The sequence below is a fragment of the Papio anubis genome, chromosome 6 (genome assembly GCF_008728515.1).
Source record: "Papio anubis isolate 15944 chromosome 6, Panubis1.0, whole genome shotgun sequence".
Lineage (NCBI taxonomy): Eukaryota > Metazoa > Chordata > Mammalia > Primates > Cercopithecidae > Papio > Papio anubis.
This window is the reverse complement of record NC_044981.1, coordinates 104,976,683-104,998,249: the sequence shown is the minus strand read 5'-3', so window position 1 is coordinate 104,998,249 and position 21,567 is coordinate 104,976,683. Positions and strand designations below refer to the sequence as shown.

Sequence of the window (21,567 nt, the reverse complement as noted above, 5' to 3'; positions counted from 1 at the left end):
TTGAGGTCCTTCGCTTTTAGGGACAATGCCCTCCATTGTGCCTCCAGTGCCTGAGCAGGGCACTGACCCGTCCTGTGCAGCAAGACCGCCACCTTCTCCTCGGTTGGATGAAGGGCCACTGAGTATTATCTGCCTGTACGGATCATCCTGCAGATCTGTGTATTTCTTTCTTCCTGCTCAGTAGGTCAGAGCTGGTGAGTACAACGGGATCTTACCAGATGGCTTTTCATTTTTAAACTATCCGTTCACAGGGCTGGCAGTTAGAAACCCCTAACCTTGCAGCCTCTGAATGTAAAAGCCCAGGACACCCCCAACCCCACCCCCTGCTGAAATGACTTTGTCCTCATGTTCATTTTGATGTAATTTTCCTTTTCTTGGGCTTTAGTGGTGAAGGCAAATGTGGCCAGCACAGAGAAGGCAAACGTCAGTCTCCCAGGACCTGGTCTCACACACAGCCAAGTGGACGCTTGGGTCCTCTTCCCAGGGAGGAGCTCCTCCCTCCCCTTCCCTTCCTTCCTCTCCTCCTGCCTTCCCTCCCTTCTGTCTTCTCTCTCCTCCCTCCCTCCCTCCCTCCCTCCCTTCCTTTCTTCTTTCTTGAGTCTGCTAAGGGCTATGATGGGCTTAGTCCTGAACCTGAAGAAACAGTCCAAGGTGAATGCCCTCTTCCCGTCAGCGCTGTGGATGTTTCTCTAGGGTCTCACCTGACCCTGCATTTTCTAACCCGGCCCTTCTCTCTGGCTCCTTCAGTAACATTTACAATATTGAGAAGTGAAAGCTAACCATGCTCACTGAAGCATATAGATTCCACCCCAACTCCGAGCCCTTACATTTTCACAGTTCCCAGGGAAGATCTCTGTATGTGGGAGACCCTTGGAAAGACAGAACCTGGGATGCGGGCTGGTTTGCTGCAGAGCCACACCCTGGCAGGTGGAAGTGCAGTTTTACCTCCCACTCCAGATAAACTTGAACCCGGCCCTCCTGCAGGCACTCTCCACTGTGGAGCCAAGCCTCCCTGTCACTCACTGCGTCACATGCCGCATCCAGGCATCTCTGCGAAACAGGGAGTTGAGATACTTGGTCATGTGCTGATTCCATAGATACTTTACAACCATTTGTCATGAGTCTTTGAAAAGAGAACCAGAGCTGGCCCATGAGCAAGCCAAGTGCAGAGGTTTCCTCAATCCTTATCTTCTGACAAGAGGTCTTACTTTAGTTTTTATGAGATTGTCACTAGAGTTGTCTTAGCTGTGTAACCTCTGTCCTGACTGCAGGAAGGATCTGAGTAGCTGTGGCCGCCATGGCCTGATGGGAGATGGAAGGACACAGGGAGATGGCGGCTGCAGGGAGGGTCCACCCCCTGGTAACACTCCCCAAAGGCTCTGGATGGAGAGGTCTGCCACGTAGGCTCTGCTCCAGAGTAGGAAACACGGTGGGGGATTCAGCCCCTACAACAGGGTCAGTTGGAGAAGAAAGCTAGCAGCAATAAAATAAACACATTCTCATCACCCAGCTTGGCAGAGCAAAGGAGCAAACTGCAGTTTGGCACAACTCTGTACAGACCGCCAAATTCAAGTTTTCTTTTAGAAACTCAGTTTTGCCAACTTGTCCTCTGAAGGCAGGGCATGCATGTGGGAGGGCCGGAGACTCACCCAGGGCGTGGCAATGTAGACATCGCCTGGAGGTGTCCTGTGGAGGGTCACCTATTAGACTGCAAACCTGGAAGGCCACTCTAAGCCTGGGGTGTCAGAGGCAGCATGAAGGTCCATTTTTTGAGTGTTTTCAGATGAGCAGGTAATAGGTGTTATGAACACGCCAAGCGTTCTCAGTTTGCCTGACTTAGCTTCTTAGGAGAGTCCATTAAGAATAACCTTTACCGTTATGTCTTTAAGTATATTTAATACATTCACCTATTTTTTTTTAAAGTAAGTGATCATGCTTCATCAAATAGTAATGAAGCGAAGGCCTCAAGCCAGCTTATCGAAGAAACATAAATCAAGGTCCTAAATCACTTCACTAATACTTGGGTAGGAAAGTTGAAACGGTATGTGCTTCTTGGTAGCTGTGATTCTAATTTTCTCCAAAACTGAGTTATCTGCCATCAGACAAAATTTGCTAACAGCCTCACTCATTATTACAGATTCATGTCACTGCTTGTGCGAGATGCTTGCTTTCCTTTTCTATGCTCACAAAATCGCAGCCTTGGGCAATTAATCCTGATAACACCAAGAGAGACCCAAATACTTGCTATATCATTTAATGACTCTTGGCAGAAAGGAAAAACACTTCACTTGAACATGGTATTATAAAAATATGTATTTCACTCACTTTCATAGGAAATTTAACTATTTGGTGAACTGCCTTTGTATGTTACCTGATTTTCATTTGCACTTAACGATTTGTCTTAAAGATGATACATAAAAATGAGATGAAAATATACAATGTTCCCCATAAACCAAGATTTAATCTTGGAGATTAAATGTTGCCCCAAGTGAAATAGCTAAATTCAGTGGATTTTAATTACTTTTGTCCCCATGGGCTCCCTCCGCCACCTTAATTTCTTCTATTTTCCCCTTAGGTTGCAATGATTAATTTGCAAGTTTGGTCCCATACTATCCATGAAACTAAACAAAACATGTGACAGCCGAGATGATTCAATGCCACCTTTTGACTAAGCAGGCGAAGTATCCTTTTCAATGCCAGCCTGTGCCCATGACCTGGCACGAGGGTGGAGGTGGGGATGGCCGACGGCCCTCTCAGCGGCCACCTGCTTCCATGCCCTTGGGCCATGGTCCTCCTAGTCCGTCTTGGGAGGCAGCTCCCATCCCCTACTTTCCACTCTCACGTTGTCCTGAAACCACACTTTCTTGACTCTGAATATAACAGCAGCCCATGGATTCCTTTTCATAGGGCAGCAGCAACTTACCAGGATACATGTTTTCCCTTGAATGAATCCCGAGGTCTCGGAAGCCACTCCTCCCTGCCCTCGATTTCTCTAATAGCTCTTTTGGGTGCTGAGACTCTAAGTGTAAAGCTTAACACTCACCCAGTGGAAGCAACAGCCTTACTGAAAGCCTCCTTAATGTTGGCTTAGACAGGAAATGGAAATGGTCTGCGTTATCCATCCTTTAAAGCATTTCTAGTGCTCAGCCTCCATGAAATGGATTGCTTATAGGGAGATAATGGCTGTTCTATTCCTTTTTAAGTCTGTGAAAAATGTCATCCTGGTTAATAGGGTGATTAAAACTCTTTATGCTCCAGGAGATAAATGTGATTATGTTTGTCATATTCTACCCAAGATAAAGACAGCAAAGAAGGCAAACCTGAAATTCCATCACATTTCCTCTCTTCCATATCCAGGGACATTCAGAGCTCAATACACAGATGGTACGTCTCATAAAGAATAACATTATCTGTTAAACATTTTTCCTTTCCATTAACCAATTTAACAATATGCCTCTGGTACAAAAGGAATAGACAAATGATGAAATCCACTGATATTCAAGTTCTGACTGTGGAAAACACCACTTGAGTCATACTGCTTGTTTTCTTGTTAAATTTCCATCTGTGCGTTACTTCACTTTTGCTTTTAAGATGCAGTTAGAGCCGAAGCTCGTTTCCTCTTCTAGGGAATTTGTCCCTGCCAGCCTCCCCTCTGCAGGGGATTCATCGTCATTCTTATGGGAGTTGCCCTGCCATCGGTCAAGGGCAGCAGAGGTGACGTATAAGGGTTTTGCAGACACGAGGCATGCCACTCTAGTATTCGGACACTCCTTCAGCAACATACATCTAGGCCTCCTCTGCACCAGCACTGTGGGAAAGCAGCGCCCCCACCAGGGCCCCTGGCTCCTTCCTAGGGCCTAGCTGCCATCCGTCCGACGTGCAGCAGCCCCTGCAGTGGTGCTGACACCAGTTTACAAGGCCCTGAGAGGGGTCCCCACCCTTAGGGAGGTTACAAGGTAGGAATCCATTAAATAGAATCACAGTTAACAATGATGTCTCCTTTTAACACTCCAGACAGGCGGGCAAGCCTCCTTTCTCCACCCACTGGAGGTCTTTAGAAACCACGAGGCATTCTCCATCTACGAAAAATAAAACCCAGATTCTAGCTGTAAACAGTTTTAGGTAGTGCCCATTCTTTCCTCCCCCCACATCAGACGGGTAAAGTGCACCGCTGTAACAAGGTTTGAGGGCCATCTCATGCACAAGCTTGAAAACCCACATTTATGAAGCACAAAAGGATCAGGCGGTGCCCACTCTATTCAGGGGACCTAGATTCAGACTAATTGTGTGGAGGAAAACCTGTTCCTTTAGCTCCGGCCTTTCCTTCGTTTCATTCAAAGGCTACAAATTTCTTCTCAGAGGAGATTTAACTACAAATGAAAGGCCGGTGAAGAGTTGTTGCTACCTGCATTCACTGACCAATTTCACAATCCTTTCCTTTCAGTCTTGGATTTTTAACAGATTACATATGAATTCCAGATGCTGATTACACCTGTTTCATTAACAAAACAGCAATTTTAACAGGGTAACATGGTCTAGAGAAAAGTATTACATTATGTACTTGTCGTTTCATTTAAAAATCTCCCTTAGAATAAAAGGTTTCGTGATAACAGAAATTTCAAATGTCCTTTATTAAACCTGATTGCTAATTAGAGCCTAGGCAAGTAGGAAGAAACTGCACAACTGATATTTAACTACAGGTTATTTCTCTGGACATACTGACATATTAAAGTATTTCTCTCCTTGAAAATATTTTAAAATGCAATTGCAGTAAAAATAATTGCATGAAGACATTATTCTCCATCTGTTTTTTTGTAGGAGATTGTGGAAGACATGAGGGAGTTGGGTGTGCACATAGAATTTACCCTAACAGCTTCGTTAGGGAGGTGGTACCAAATACTTTATATTGGGACTCAGTACTCAGGTGACTTTCTGGTTAAAATTATTGAAGACAGGCCGGGCGTGGTGGCTCACGCTTGTAATCTCAGCACTTTGAGAGGCTGAGATGCGCAGATCACGAGGTCAGGAGATCAAGACCATCCTGGCGAACATGGTGAAACCCTGTCTCTACTAAAAATACAAAAAAAAATTAGCCGGGCGAGGTGGCAGGCGCCTGTAGTCCCAGCTACATGGGAGGCTGAGGCAGGAGAATGGCGTGAACCCAGGAGGCGGAGCTTGCAGTGAGCTGAGATCGTGTCACTGCACTCCAGCCTGGGCGACAGAGCGAGGCTCTGTAAAAAAAAAAAAAAAAAAAAAAAAAAAAATTGAAGACAGACGACAATTGGGCTCTTTTTACTTTGACAACTGAGACAAAATGACAAACTGTCAATGTTCAGAGATCCAGACCAACTTCTCAAAAACATATTTTTACCCCTGATATCATCATTACTTTACCCCAACTGTGCCTTTTTGGGTGATCACAACTCATTACTGGCTTTTTGTTTTAAGTATAAGAATTTATAGGGCCTTCAAGAGAGGGCATCAGGTAAACTAGCATGCGTGCGCTCGCTGTAAATCACAGACCACATGAGGACACGAGAGCCACACCCACTTCCCACCACACAGGACTTACCAGGTGACTGTCACTTTGTAGTCTGGCTAATCAGAATAAGACTTCCAAGTTCTGTCACATACTGACAAGAAAGGCTCTTAAAACTCCTTTAATTAAGACACATTGCAGTACTATTGCTATTAGGGGGTCTGTTTTATATTTTCCTATCATACTTTTATTATAAACTTTTTTTAGGTATGAAACTTGGTTCAACTATTAAAACAGAATCATTTCCTGTGGGATCCCCTCCATATAAGGAAGTTATTCCTGTAATTACTATTTTTAAATAGTCTTCATAACTTTGGGGAAACTTTACCCTCCACCAACACGCACACACATACTCTCCTGTGATGAGAAGGCCGAATGCTATCCAGTGCACTGGTTCAGTCAGCAATCTGCCCATGTTCCTAGAGAAATTAGTCCCAGTCCCTTTGCTGTTATGGTATCTTTGGAGCCACCCCTTTCCGTAACAAGCATTTTGAAATTCATCCATGTTCATCTCATTTGGATTTCAATGTTTCCTCCCACTCAACAGCCGATTCGGAGTTCTTGGGAATTGTTGGAAATATTGATTGCATTTTACTGCGAAAGTCTTTCATCTAAAAGAAGAAAAATAATCAGTTATCAAATATTAAAAGAAGGAGAAAACAGCTATTAGAGATGGCGCCTTTCCTGACTCACTAGTACTTTACCGCTCACAGGTACAGAGCTAAGGAACATTAATAAAAGATAGGGACTATATATATTCTAGGTATCTTGAAAGAAAATGAAGTATACTTCCTTTCTTCTTCTGAGTATAAATTTATTATTAAATAACATAAAACTTCACTCTTAGCTAGACATGGTGGCTCACACCTGTAGTCCCAGCTACTCGGGAGGCTGAGGTGGGTAGACTGCTTGAGCCCAGGAGTTTTAATCCGGCCTGGGCAACACAGCAAGACTCCATCTCTTTAAAAACAAACCAACCAACCACTCTTAATCTGTAAGGCAACATGTCCTAAACTGTCAACCCTCCATAATAATTATTCCCTCCCAGAAGAAGAGTGTGTATTGTTGGCTTTCACATATAAAGATGCCGTTGAGGATGGGATTTCTTTTTTTCTTTTTTTTTTTTTTGAGACAGAGTCTTGCTATGTCGCCCAGGCTGGAGTGCAGTGGCGCGGTCTCGGTTCACTGCAAGCTCCGCCTCCCAGGTTCATGCCATTCTCCTGCCTCAGCCTCCCGAGTAGCTGGGACTACAGGTGCCCACCACCATGCCTGGCTAATTTTTTGTATTTTTAGTAGAGATGGGGTTTCACTGTGTTAGCCAGGATGGTCTTGATCTCCTAACCTTGTGATCCGCCCACTTCGGCCTCCCAAAGTGCTGGGATTATAGGCGTGAGCCACCACACCCGGCCGAGGATGGGATTTCTATCTGAATAAATAAATATGATTAGGTCATTCAAAGCTAGAATTTTCACAGGGAGAAATGACAGAGAGAAGAAATTTAGTAGGAGTTTAGCGAAGAATAAATCAAGGAATGGTAGATAAACTGGAATGTTCTTATGTGCCAGACAATGTTTATTTGTTTGTTTTAAATCTAGGTAGGAGTTTTACAAGCAGAAGTTGATTTGGAATCTAAGAGTCACAGCAAGGGAACAAGAGATTTTTTTTTTTTTGCGGCAGGGTCTCACTCTGTCACCCAGGCTGCAGTGCAGTGGCACGATTATGGCTCACTGCAGCCTCAACCTCCCGGGCTCAAGTGATCGTCCCACCTCAATACCCCCAAGTAGCTGGGACTACAGGCATGTGCTAACTTTTGCATTTTGGGTAGAGATGGGGTCTTGCTGTGTTGCCCAGGCTGGTCTCAAACTCCTGAACTCAAGCAATCCTCTGACTCTGGCCTCCCAAAGTGCTGAGATCATAGGTGTGCACCACCGCGCCCAGCCTAAGAGATCTTAACATGCAGTGTCACACAGTATTACAGTTTACCTGGAACACCTGGGTCCACCTAAGGTCTACAACCCCATAAGGTGGGAACACTAACTTACGGAAGTTAGGTGATCTTTACGCTGGACAGTACTAGTAATACACTCTCTGATTCATCCTGGTTAATCTATACGGTCCTCCTACAAAGATATTTCAGCAGCACCACAGCACTGCCTTCCAATTTTTCCTCATCAGCCATCTGCCAGTCATATATTCCTAAGGATAGAGATCGCCTTGATCAGGTTTGTGAAGTACCGTGGACTCATCTGCAACATGCAAGTCATTTCTTAGAGTGGTTATTTTGAGAATCGGCTAATATTTCTTTAACATCGATGCTTATTTATTTCAATTTGAGGCTGAATCTTTACCTTGTTTCCAGATTCAGGGGTTTGGGACCTGTAAATCCTAGGCCTTTACTCCTAGCACTGTGGCAAACTGTAGCACTGCTGTCAACAACATGGACTCTGTTCAAATCCTAGCTCCACCACTTGGGAAAGCTGCTTACTCTATTAAGCCATAGTTTCCACATATGTAGAATGGAGACAGTAATTACCTGCTTAAAGAGTTGTGAGAATTAAGGATTAAGGGAGATGATACATATAAAGCACAGCGTCTAACACATGGAAAATGCTCAATATACATTCGCTATTATCATTGCTATATTATCGAAATATGCGTGCTGTATTGCAAGAACAAAGCTCACATGAATATAAATATTATGGAATGTCTGTTAAGTATATTACTTTATAGCAATATATCATTTTAGCTTACATATTCTGTCACTGGAAGATACGGAAGGTCTTCCTTCTGTGTTATATATTGTCTGTATCTGTGCCAGCCATCTCAGTGTTCTGGACCCAGACACTAATCTTGAAGACACACAGCTCATGGATGTCTCTCTCCCCCACTCCCTCTTCCATAAAGAATTAATTGCTTTGTCCAAAACATTGTTATCGCTCCCACTGAGGAACTTTGCATAGACTTTTGTAGTTGAAAAACAGACATCTCTCTGGCCAGGGTTGGCACTGTGCTGCCTGGTTCTTTCTCTTCACTCTTCTGGTTGAACATCTTTTACAACTAAGCCGGATGACAGTTTTCAAATGGGATGTCAGATAGCCAAGACATGAACCAAAGCATTCACCAGTCTGCCTTCCAGTGGTCCGGAACGTGGTCAGCTGCTGACAAGGGAGAGGCTGGGAAATGCAGGTGAGGCCAGGGGAGGAGAGCAAGAGTTACGTTTTGCTCTCCTTCAGCAGGGTTACGTTTTCGTTTCCTCCTTTTGGCCTGATTGCTTTCTTTCCTCTAATTTCTCAAATATTAAATTATTTACTCGTGCCCAGGGTCATGGCAACTGAATCACTAGAAGCACTCAAATCTGCAAAGTAACTAACTAGGAATAGACAGATCTGAGATGAGAGAAAGGAATGGAGAGGGGTAAAGGGTACCATCTATCCCTGTTCTCTAAGTTTACAGCTGTGGAAATGGAAATTCAGACATTTAAGATATAAACAGGGCCTCAAGTGGTTTTAGAGAATGGGCTCTACAGAAGGCTTTTCAGTGCATACTGTTCATATTACATGGATAGTAGACGAAAACCTTCACATAGTTTCCACCTATATCAATTTCTGATATGCAGTTCAGAAAAGGTGTTGGTTTTACCAAGATTCTCTACACATGAGGCCAACAGAACATTTCCCTTTTTAAAGATGTGCTTGAAGAAAGATTTAGGGGTTGAGTGCATTGAAGCAAATTTGGTTATAAAGTAAATGTACTGAATTCCTTGATAATCACAGCTACTGCCATAGAACTGTTCCGCTGCCCTGTACCCCAGAAGTCTGGTGAGGGGCTATGCTGGGAACTAGAGTACCCATCCAGCAACTCCGTTTTACTCCCAAGCATTTTCCAAACTGTAGTTCTCTCTTCTTTCCTCTGACCAGGGAAAATTTTCCTATGCTATGGATAACAGGGTTACCCTTCCAAGCAGTGCTGTTGTGCCCTGCACACCTCCAGGGGGTGCTTTCCAAAAAACTAAGACATGAGTGGGGTGTGGTGGCTCACGCCTGTAATCCCAACACTTTGGGAGGCCTAGACGGATGGATCACTTGAGGCCAGGAGTTCGAGACCAGCCTGGCCAACGTGGTAAAATCCCGTCTCTACTAAAAATACAAAAATTAGCCAGGCATGGTGGCGCATGCCTTTAGTCCCAGCTGAGGCAGGAGAATTGCTTGAACCCAGGAAGCGGAGGTTGCACTGAGCCAAAAGCATGCCCCTGCACTCCAGCCTGGGCCACGGAGTGAGACTCCATCTCAAAAGAAACCAAAACCAAGACATGAATGGTACTCCCCAGTGCCATGGGCCCACCAGCCTCATCTGTCTAAGACATGAGTGGTACACCCCAGTGCCATGGGCCCACCATCCTCATTTCTAAGCCCCAGTGCTTTAGTGTCCAACAGTGCTGCATTGTAATAGTCACAGGAAGTACCACTGTCTGAGGTAGTAGTGCTCAAATGGAGTGTCATGACAAATGGAAAATGTATTACGAGTATTTTGTCACAAATATGGACGTTCTATAGATATAATGGACTTTTTAGATATTAAAACAGATTCAGGATTATGCCTCTAATAATGTTATTCTCATTCACAGTTCAATAGCTTCTTGAAGGGTCATATAGCCAGTAGGCCAGGAGTGAGGTCAACCACTGATGCCACTTAGAAAGTCCTTACTGTATGCCAGGCATATTTCTCACTTAACCCTCCCAACAATCAAGTGGGACAAATACCATCCCTCCTTTAAAGATATGGTGATGGAAGCTCAGTGCTCAGTGCCATGGCTGGTAAGAGCAGATCCGACTGCACAGCCCATGTGTTTACTCTGTATACTGCTTGAATATGCACAGGGGACACTCTGCACATTTACCATGCATGTCTCGGTAGGGGAAAAACACTTGAAAACATTTGGTCTAATACACAGTGTGCTGACAAATTACTTAAAAGCCTCAGGTTATGTCCCCAATTTAATTAATTTCAGAAACTCCTTAAGCAACAATTCCAATAAATAGGCAGTTGTTGGAATTACAAGCTCTCAGGTTTGAAATGTTTTTGCTATTGTCTGGCAAATTTAGCTATGTCTTCGCTTGCTGGTGCAGGACTGTTACCGACCTCAATGCTAGGGGCAACAATGATGACAGTTCTATAGGATCTACTGATGAAAAAACCTTTGGATAATGTCAATAATTAGAGTCAATGGTAATTTTCAACAATCTGGTAATTCAGCTTCTTCATAAAATACAACAGAATAAGACTATATAAAACTGGTAAAAAAGGAGATTAAAAAGTATAGTTAGGTTGTAAAAATGTTACTTGAACAGGAAAAATATCTGCCATTTCGGATCACTTACGTGTCAGGTACTGGACAAAGCATTAGGCTATTATTTAATCTTCACAATTCTATATGGCAGAAATTATTACCACCACTTTACATATGAAAAACCAAATGTCAGAGAGGTTAACTTGCCCACAGAGACATGGCTTATGAGTACAACTGCCTGGCTGATGCCCGCCACCATGCCCAGCTAATTTTTTGTATTTTTTAGTGGAGACGGGGTTTCACTGTGTTAGCCAGGATGGTCTCGATCTCCTGACCTCGTGATCTGCCCGCTGAGGCCTTCCAGAGTGCTGGGATTACAGTCTATCATTGATGGACATTTGGGTTGGTTCCAAGTCTTTGCTATTGCGAATAGTGCCACAATAAACATACGTGTGCATGTGTCTTTATAGCAGCATGATTTATAATCCTTTGGGTATATACCCAGTAATGGGATGGCTGGGTCAAATGGTATCTCTAGTTCTAGATCTTTGAGAAATCGCCACACTGTCTTCCACAATGGTTGAACTAGTTTACAGTCCCACCAACAGTGTAAAAGCGTTCCTATTTCTCCACATCCTCTCCAGCACCTGTTGTTTCCTGACTTTTTAATGATCACCATTCTAACTGGTGTGAGATGGTATCTCATTGTGGTTTTGATTTGCATTTCTCTCATGGCCAGTGATGATGAGCATTTTTTCATGTGTATGTGGGCTGCATAAATGTCTTCTTTTGAGAAGTGTCCATATCCTTCGCCCAGAATCTTTGTAGATTCTGGATATTAGCCCTTTGTCAGATCAGTAGATTGCAAAAATTTTCTCCCATTCTGTAGGTTGCCTGTTCACTCTGATGGTAGTTTCTTGTGCTATGCAGAAGCTCTTTAGTTTAATTAGATCCCATTTGTCAATTTTGGCTTTTGTTGCCATTGCTTTTAATGTTTTAGACATGAAGTCCTTGCCTATGCCTATGTCCTGAATGGTATTGCCTAGGTTTTCTTCTAGGGTTTTTATGGTTTTAGGTCTAACATTTAAGTCTTTAATCCATCTTAATTTTTGTATAAGGTGTAAGGAAGGGATCCAGTTTCAGCTTTCTACATATGGCTAGCCAGTTTTCCCAGCACCATTTATGAAGTAGGGAATCCTTTCCCCACTTCTTGTTTTTGTCAGGTTTGTCAAAGATCAGATGGTTGTAGATGTGTGGTATTATTTCTGAGGGCTCTGTTCTGTTCCATTGGTCTATATTTCTGTTTTGGTACAAGTACCATGCTGTTTTGGTTACTGTAACCTTGTAGTATAGTTTGAAGTCAGGTAGCGTGATGCCTCCAGCTTTGAGTAACTGCAAAATTTAGGGAAGTTTCCTTTCCCTGCCGAACAAACAACAGTAACTATACCACCTCTGACTGTCAAGCCTCTTTCTAAAAGCTTTCTGCATTATTGCATTAAACATTTTATAACAGCTACCATCAGATCACTATTTTCATATCTTAACTGAATGATCCTGCTTTACTGGTGTGCACACATACACACGTGCACATGTACACACATGCCCAACATGCAGCTGTAGTCCCCACTTCATGCCTTTTTAACGACCCAGCTGAAAGTCTGTCCCAGAGGAAATGAAGGCGGTCTCAAGATGGATCCATTATAAAAAAAACTTGTATGTACATACCTTTATTACATTGTAGAGGAAGTTACCACTTTTTTACAGCATATAAATGAACATAGGTATAAGCCAGCAAGAAGAAATAGCATATATCTAATGAAAATAATCAGAATTTCTAGAACACAATAAATACTTACATCCTACTTTTTGGGAACCAATGCCAACTACATATATAACAAGGCAAGTGCTGCTACATCAGGGGTACCAAAAACACTTTCTTTAGGAATTGTAAGTAAGTATCATCCAGCACCTGGATGCTAAATAAAAGAGCTGGAGGACTAAATAAATAGGAAAGTCACTCTACCCACTTTCCTATTTCCATCTTTTAGGAATTTACGTTTATTCAAAATTTTGATATATAATCCTGTATCTATGATCTCTTCAATAATTTCAGAATGGTAGTTTTAGACAACTTTAAAGCTTCAGCTCCTTCTGAATTTCCCAAAGTGTTTTTGCACTCTTTCAGGTGGGCCTTCTCTTCAGGGGTCAGCTTTATCTTTATAAGGTTGGTAATACCATTCTCTCCCAGGATACAAGGAATACTGAGGAATACTTCTTCATCTATTCCATAGAGACCCTTAATGATGGTGGAGACTGGATGTGTTCTCCTAAGATTCTTCAAAATACTTTCTGTTAAATCAGCTACAGATAGGCCAATGGTCCAAGAAGTATTCATTTTAATAATCTCATAGGCACTAGCAATCACTTCTTTGTGGACATTTTTCCACTGCTCAGGATCTTTATCGGTTCCTATATCAGAGTTTAGATCCTTCAAAGGGATACCAGCTATGTTCACTCCACTCCACACACACACACTTGAGTCTCCGTGCTCTCTGAGGATCCATCCGCGGCAGCTTTCAGAGTGGATACCGAGCTTTTATCCAATCAAGAAACGAAAACGAGCAGTATCCAGATTACAGCCGTTTCCAATAACACGGTTTTTGGGAAATGCACTCAACTTCCAGGCTACATAAGTTAAGACATCCACTGTATTGGAAACAATAATCAGCTTGCAGAGGGGGCTGTACTAGACAATACCGGAAATTATTAACTTGAAGATGGCCACATTTCACTGGACTAAATTAAGGCGCGTTTCTCCCTTTTCTTGGCGTGCTCCTGCTGTGATAATCACTAGGCTAGAGTTTGCTGTGACAAGGTAATCTTTGCTACAAACAATACTTGGCATTTTCATGAAAGGGCTGCCATGTTGAAGATCCACCGTCTCACCCTTCAGTTTGCCTTCATCAGGATCCACAAGGGCAAGTTCATCACTCAAGCCTTTTAATAAGATGCTGATAGCGCAGGCCATGCCCACCGATCCAGTTCCTGTGATGGAGACCTTACTGCGATGAACGCGCTCCTCAGAAGTGAAGTGCTCAGTAAGCTCACTCTTCACAGTCGCCATGTTGCTCACGGGGGTGAAGAGCCAGATGCCCTTGAGCGGCACGCACGGTGCCTGACGGGGTCACAGGGCCATCCCCAGGCACAGGAAATTCGCTCCTGCTGAACTCATTCACTCTCTGGCCCACATAATAGGCACAGTCCAACTCATGGCTGCTCACTCAAGAAGTGGAGGGAGAGAATGGAAAAAAAACTGCTGACCAGGACATTGCAACGCCAAGAGAGCCGTTAGCAGCACCTTCAGCCCTCTGTGGTGGGTGCGCATGACCCGCTCCCTGGCCCTCTACTGCGGCTGCGCGGGCCTTGCCAGCGCCTCCAACACATGCTTTCCGTGGGTGCTCAGACTAAGGCGGTGAAGGGCTGCTTCTCTAGCAAGTGATTTCTGGAGTTAGTTTTACAAAGAGTATTCTCATCGATAGCTGACATGCTTAAGAGGTTAACCCAGATCCCTGAAATTACTAGTTTTCTATTTTTAGCACGAATGCCAAGGAAAAAATGCTTCTATTAACTACAGATGAAAATCAGGTTACATCTTCTGAACCATGACCCTGCCGGGAAGGATAGGGCGCTGTGCTTTGCGTATGGGTGGCTGCCTGCACCATCTCCCATTGTCCCAGAAGTGGGCTCCTGCTATCTGGTGTATGGCGCTGGAGGCCTATTTATAAAGGATCCCACTGCCTTGGTGCCAGTCCCGGCCAGGACCCACACTGGGACAGTCAGCAGGAGATTGAGCAGGGTAGGGGCCGGCTGGGAGTCATTCCATCACTAAAAACTCACCAGGTGAGAATGCTATTCCTTTCTCATGCCAGAGGAAAGCCTTTGATTGTGCGTCCCGAAGAAAAACGACTTCTCAGGTAGAAAGTTGGCAATGTAGCCCTCAATTAAAATGAGGATATCTCTTAAATGCCCTTAAAATGGCAATTTTCAACCAATGCATAAACCAGATTATTGACCAAAGTAGTGAAATAAATGATCTAGTACAATGTGGCATCAGTATGCCTTACTTGTTCTGCATTTCTCTGGGCAATCTTAAGAACTAAATTCCCTTAAAATTTCTGAGCAGGTGTCAACTTCACATCTGATGAAATGCATACTCTAATAAGCCCAGTAAATTACAAAAGCTCCGATAAAAATGATGGTACTTTTTCCTCACTTTTAAACAGCATTCTGACCGTGTAATGGTTCCTCAAAAGCTCTCCCTCTTGTTTTATTTAAAAGCAGTGTGCTCTTCTGGAATGGGGCCCCTTGGTACATTCAAGATCAGCAAAAAAAGATTTCTGTTTTAGAATATTGAATGCTGACAAAACGAATACTTTATATTTGGACTTGAAAAGCTATTCTTTCTTTCTTTCTTTCTTTCTTTTTTTTTTTTGAGACAGAGTCTTGCTCTGTTGCCCAGGTGCAATGGCATGGTCTCAGCTCACTGCAATCTCCGCCTCCCAGGTTCAAGCCATTCTCCTGTCTCAGCCTCCCAAGTAGCTGGGATTACAGGCACCTGCCACCACACCCGGCTAATTTTTGTATTTTTCAGAAGAGACGAGGTTTCACCATATTGGTCAGGCTGGTCTCTAACTCTTGACCTCAGGTCCGCCCGTCTCGGCCTCCCAAAGTGTTGGGATTACAGGCGTAAGCCAAGGTGCCTGGCCGAAAAGCTATTTTTACTTGTGCCATTGAAAGGCAGTCCAGGGCTGGGCGCAATGGCTCACACCTGTAATCCCAGCAATTTGGAGGCCGAGGTTCATGGATCACTTGAGGTCAGAAGTTCGAGACCAGCCTGGCCAACATAGTGAAACCCATTTCTACTAAAAATACAAAAATTAGCCGGGCGTGGTGGTGTGTGCCTATGGTTCCAGCTACTCGGGAGGCTGAGGCACGAGAACTGCTTGAACCTGGGAGGCGGAGGTTGCAGTGAGCCGAGTTCATGACACTGCACTCCAGCCTGGACGACAAAGCGAGACTCCGTCTCAACAAAAGAAGAAAAAAGGCAGTCCAGGAGGAGAGGAACAATAAGCAAAGGAGTTGGTGAGGGTGGGAAAGGTGTGCCATCAGCTGAGTTCCTGACATCCTGTTTCAGGGTGACCTCCTGGCTGTGTTTTCCCTATCAGTAGGGATCACATACCCTATTCAGATGACAGAGCCACAAACTCCATGACACACCAAATAGTAAGAGCACTAGGTACATGAATCCTCTTAGCACTGGTGGTCAGATTTATGGTTAACATTTGTCAAATTAAAAACTGCAGTTTTAAAAGGGTCATCTTTATTTAATGGTGGCCAGTGTTTTAGAGGAATCCTTTAAAAGCAACAACTTTTGATAGCTGTCATTTCTTTTATCTCAGTCATAACTTGAAATGTTTTAGCCTGGTGCCTGTTCCCCCCATCCACCTATAATGATTCCTTTCACCAGTCGAGTCATTTTCCAAGATAAGTGTTCTTGAACATGAAATTCAAGGACATAAAGACTCTTTGCTGCATGGCTACTTTCTATAGTCATTTTCTTTCTAGAATTTGAACCTCTTCAGAAATACAATCTCTATAATAGCTGCTTCAGTTTTTCCCCTTAGCCACAACTAAATCAATCTTGAGGGGGAAAAAACTGTTCAAAATAAAAACACACCAAACAAAGCAGCTTTTTTTATTTACAGTAAGTCTTGAGATAAAAAAGGAAAGCACTAACAAAGACAAAGAGATGTATGTGACCTCCAGAGCAGATTTAGGTCTACTCAAAGATGTGGAAAGCCAAGTATAGCTAGACAGCTCCCTAGTGACTTCCTATCTTAGGTGGCTCATTATTCCTTCTGAATTGAAAACCTGACTCAAATTATCTATTCAAACCGCAGTACAGTATTATAGCTAATGGCAGGATTACACCTCAGTACTTTTGGTCGTACCACTTAGGAGGGAGGAAGCAGGAAATGAAAACAAGCAGCAAGTCCCTGAGCCGAGAATGGTTGCCACTAAGTCACTATTCCTTTCACCTGGACTCACACCCAGCTCTCAAATCCTCCTTTTCCTCTCTGAGAGTCCAGTTCTGATATTCCATTCTCTCACCAATCTTTGCCAATCCCCTAAGCAGAACTGGCTTTCTAAAAGCCTATTTCATCACTGTACTTTGTACCTCTCTCCATTATAGGATTTATCACACACAATTAAATGTAAAATACTTATGAATGTGCCACTGCAAGAAGGATCACCTTTTATTTACCGGCATATTCCTGTCCTCTAGAACAGAGCTGGGCACATGAATAGGGATTTGGTAGATGTAGTAGAAAAGAATGAGTAACCATAGAACTGAGTGAGTAAGGCTGGAGAGTGGGCTAAAAGGTGAGAGTGACAGAAAGGTGGGGCTACAGACCTTAGAGAGTTCTGAAAATGAGGGTAAGTAAAAGTGGCACCCACTGGGGCATCTTCAGAAAGTTGATGCATATATTTCAAGTAAAGCTTTGGATAAGCTACAAGATTTTGTGGCTATTTTCAAAGCCAATACCCACTTTTACCAAGTTAAAACATTAAAAAACAAAACAAAAACAAAAACCTATTACAGTGTTAGAAAGGCATTAGAACAAATATGCAGTGGCAGAAAGACTATTTTTATCCTTTAAAGTTATTTAAGATGTTTTGTTCTTTGGAAACCTTTAAAAAAATAATCAGCACACAAAAACCCTTGTTTAAGGGGGAAAAAGGGATACAACGAAAGCAGTGTTAATTATTATAAGCTGATCTGAAATAGGCCATAAACTCACCAGCATGCAAGGGGAACATTATATAAACACAATTATTTTGAAAGTTGTCTTTGTGATTTGAAAAATCATAGAATGCAAATTGTAGTTTTAAAATAAATAAGTGGGCTCTAATTCTATTGCTCAGTAATTCTCATGTTGGGGGGTCTCTGCAAATCCCAGCACATGAAAATATTTCACTTTGTCAGCAATACTGGGAAAACTGGAGGAAAGACAGAGGGCCACAAAGGATAGAATAAAGGCAAAAAGTCAATTCAAAGAGCAATGCTGGGATCAACTTCCTGTTTATGGTATTTAAATATGAAATGAATTGGCAAGCTCTTCTAATAAATCATCAAAATCACATTTTTATTCTTTGAAAGCAGCATCTTATACATAATTTTTGATGCAATGTAAAAGAGACACTTGTGTTAATCATTAAAAAGGAAAACTTATAATGTGGCATAAAACATGGAAAGCAAAGAAATTAAAATTCATTAGGCCGGGGGCGATGACTTACACCTGTTTTGATCCAAACACCTCAGGAGGCTGAGGCAGGTGGATCACTTGAGTTCAGGCATTCCAGACCAGCCTGGCCAACATGGTGAAACTCCGTCTCTACAAAAAATACCAAAATCAGTCCAGTGTGGTGGTGCATGCCTGTAGTCCAGCTACTTAGGAGGCTGAGGCAGGAAAATTGTTGAACCCAGGAGGCAGAGGTTTCAGTGAGCCAAGATTGTGCCACTGCACTCCAGCCTGGGTGACAGAGCGAGACTCTGTCAAAAAAAAAAACAGAAAAAGACAGAGAGAGAGCCACTGAAATGAAATGGTAGAAGTGATGTGATCAGATTGCATTCAATAAATACTTACTAAACACCTACAATGCATTAGGCACTGTTACAGGTATGAGGATATAACAATGACCAAGATAAAGGTCTCTACTCTCAGAATTTACATTCTTTTTGTGAAGACTGATAAAACAAGACAATAGTCAATATCATCTCGTTTTGCAACAGGCGCTACAAAGAAAAGAAAATAGGATAATTTCAGAGAGTAACTGGGTGGTGGGAATGAAGACATCTGGAGAAGCTGCTCTGAGGAGGTGAATTAAGTTTGGGTTGAAACCCTGGACAGCAGCAAAGAGCCAGCGATACAAGGACCTGGGGAAGGAGTTTCCTGGGCAAAGCTAGAATAAAGGCCCTAGGCAGGAACAGGCCTGTGTGCTGAAGGAATAAGAAGGCTGGCAGGGCTGGAGTGCAGTGGGGACAGATGAGGTGGGCAATTGTGGTGGCTCAAGATGAGGTCAGTGAGGTTGGCGGGGCTACCTCATGTAAACCTTCTTCAACAGGAAGCCACCGAAGGGTTTTAAATAAGGAAGGAGCATGATCTGACTTACATTTTAAAAATATCTCTGGCTGCTATGTGGAGAAAAAAATTCTAGAGGGAATAAGGAAGAGGCCGGGAAACTGGAGAGGCAACTTAAAACACTAGGCAAGAGAGAAATGGATGTGGAGAGATGAAGGCAGCCCGTGTTCAGCAGCAGAGCTGACAAGCAGGACTTGCGTGCATCAGATGAAGGGAACGAAGGGAAATGAGAGAATCTAAGAGGATTCTCATCGATGTTTTTGGTTTGAAGTGGAAGGATGGGATGATGGTGGCATTTATGAAATGGGGAAAACCAAGGGAGGAGCAAGTTGGGAATAAAGTGAGGAAATCAAGCACTCTAGATGGGACATGGGTCATTGACACGCCTTTGTGACATACTTGTGAGGGCGCACAATACGAAGCTGAGAGGCCAATCTGAAGGTCAGGACTGGGGCTATATCTCTGGATGGCATCAGATTGTACTGTTTGTTTTAACATGGCAGGGACTGGACGAAAGAGTCAAGGGGCTGAGGACAGAAGAGTCTAAGTAGGAGCTACTGGACACTGATGTTGAGAGGCTGGCCAGGGGAGGGGCTGGCACAAGAAACAGGCAAACCGGCCAGTGAGGTCGAAGGTATCTCGGAAGCCACAGTGTTTCAGGAGGCGGGGGTTGGGGTTCCATTGTGCCAAACGTTGCTGGGAGGGCAAGTAACAGAGGATAAAGTAAGATCTGGCACCAAGGAGGGCACTGGCAACCTTAATAGCAGTTCCAGTGCAGCACTGGGGCAAGGAGCTGGACTGAGAGCAGGAAGCGGAGGAAGTGGAGGCAGTGACCACAGACAACTCTTTCAGGAAGTTTTTTTGTGTAATGGGGAGCAGACAAATGGGCTGGTAGCTGGAGGAGGTTAAGGAATATCTAGAGAGAACTTCTAGAGGTGGGATAAGCTAGAGCATGTCTGTACACACCGCAGCAGAGAAGGAACACGTGACAATCAGCTAAGGCTGAGGATAACGATGGGGGCAAGGTCCCTTGTAGATGACAAGGGGCAGGATCTAATGCCCAAATGGCAGGGGTGGGCCTCTGGCAGCAGCATCAACCTTTTATCCCTGGTAACAGGAAGAAAGGCAGTGTGCATGGTAAGTCCAGAGAAAGTGAAGGCCAGAGCGCTTTGGCAGAAGGGTGGAGAAAGGGCTGCAGAGAGGCAAGGCAGGGAGGCAGGGAGAACAGAGACAGCTGTCCGAATCATCTTGAAGCAAGAAGGTGCCATCAACTATAGTGGCTGTGGGGGTCGGGGAAAAGCAAGGTTTGGTGACTGATTAGATGCAGGGGTGAGAAAGAGTGTGGTCAGGAATGGCCACCTGGCTTTTCTCTCTGGGCAGCTTTGTGGGTGATGCTGCTATTCATAGGGAGAATGACTCAGGAGTAGGTTGTAGTTGGGGACAAATGACAGTTCACTGAGGGACACATGGGATGCCTGCAGGTCATCCAAGCACCTGTGTCCAGTCAAGTGGGCCCATGAGCCTAGAGCTCAGGGTGTAAATGAAGGCATCAGAGTGGCTGGAACCTGTGAAGAAGAGATGAGGGGGGTAAAAAAAAGAACCTTAAGCATAACTGCGTAAAATAAAGCAGCAATATTTCACAAGTAAATGGGACAGTTGGAAGTTACAAGAGCCAAACTGGAATCGAGAAAACTCATAAAAAGAATAAAGGAATGACTATAAAAGCCTAGAATCTGCCAGTATAAGCAGCAAACAATAAATGATAGATCTGAGTCACTAAGAAAAAGTTAAATAAGTTATGTTCAGCACAATTTACATAGTGGAAAAATATATAGCACATTAGAAAATGATTTCTTCTTAAAATTGTTAGAAGCATTTCAGGTAGAAAAATCCATTTCCGCGAACATCGTTTTCTGATATACTTGTAAGTGAATACTTACAAACTGTACATATCAACTGTATATTAATGTAGTACTGTCCCACAGTTTTAGGTATTTGTAAGTGACTAATCAATCATAAGTAACTTTTAAAACGGAGCTTAAGGGGGAAGCAAATGCTATCAGATCTCCAGTTCACAATGCTTTACTTAGAGAGATCTGCTCATGTGTGCCCAATTTTCTAAGCTCAGTCTAAGAATTAAGGACAAAGAAAAAGAAAACCCAAGTGAAATCAAGGCTACCTTCCTCCTGTGGGATACGGCTGGGAACATTATTGAGGTGATGAAGTCTAATCTGTGTCAAGTCTGAGAACAAAAAAGCTTTTATGGCAGAGCTGATTTGTCCTAGTCCTTGTCACACATTCCCACTTGATAAAATGCTTGGGGCCCTATTTTACTTATACAAGGAAACTGGTGGGTTTTGAAAGAGGTATTTTGGAAATATGCCAAAACAGCTGATTCCCCTGCTTGGCTTTTTTAAAAAAGTACATTGGTCATTATCTCCCACCTTAAACAGAGTAAGTCCCTGTGATTCGGGTTCTCTGTCACTAAACTGCTTGTCCACATATACATCAAGTGCCTCTCTCCACTACAATGTTAA

At 43.4% G+C, this 21,567-nt stretch overlaps 1 protein-coding gene and 2 pseudogenes across 2 annotated transcripts in view; all 3 read right to left on the bottom strand.

The window, feature by feature from the left end:
- Window positions 1-4,148: 4,148 nt before the first annotated feature.
- LOC116275609 lies at window positions 4,149-4,240 on the bottom strand (annotated as a pseudogene).
- A 1,037-nt stretch (window positions 4,241-5,277) lies between these two features.
- The window catches only part of TMEM242 (transmembrane protein 242), a 31,307-nt gene continuing 15,017 nt past the window's right edge, over window positions 5,278-21,567 (bottom strand). Inside the window, exons 4-5 of one of the 2 annotated variants that reach the window (XR_646311.4) lie at window positions 7,582-7,735; window positions 6,037-6,150 (exon numbers count right to left, since the gene is read on the bottom strand). Coding sequence is in view for 1 of the 2 variants with exons in the window: in XM_003897998.5 (XP_003898047.1) it covers window positions 6,052-6,150 (99 nt within the window). In the remaining variant the exon portion in view is untranslated. Of the gene's footprint in view, window positions 6,151-7,581; window positions 7,736-21,567 lie in introns of both variants that reach the window. The other variant, XM_003897998.5, reaches the window with a different exon arrangement.
- Window positions 12,521-15,371, bottom strand: LOC103883920 (annotated as a pseudogene).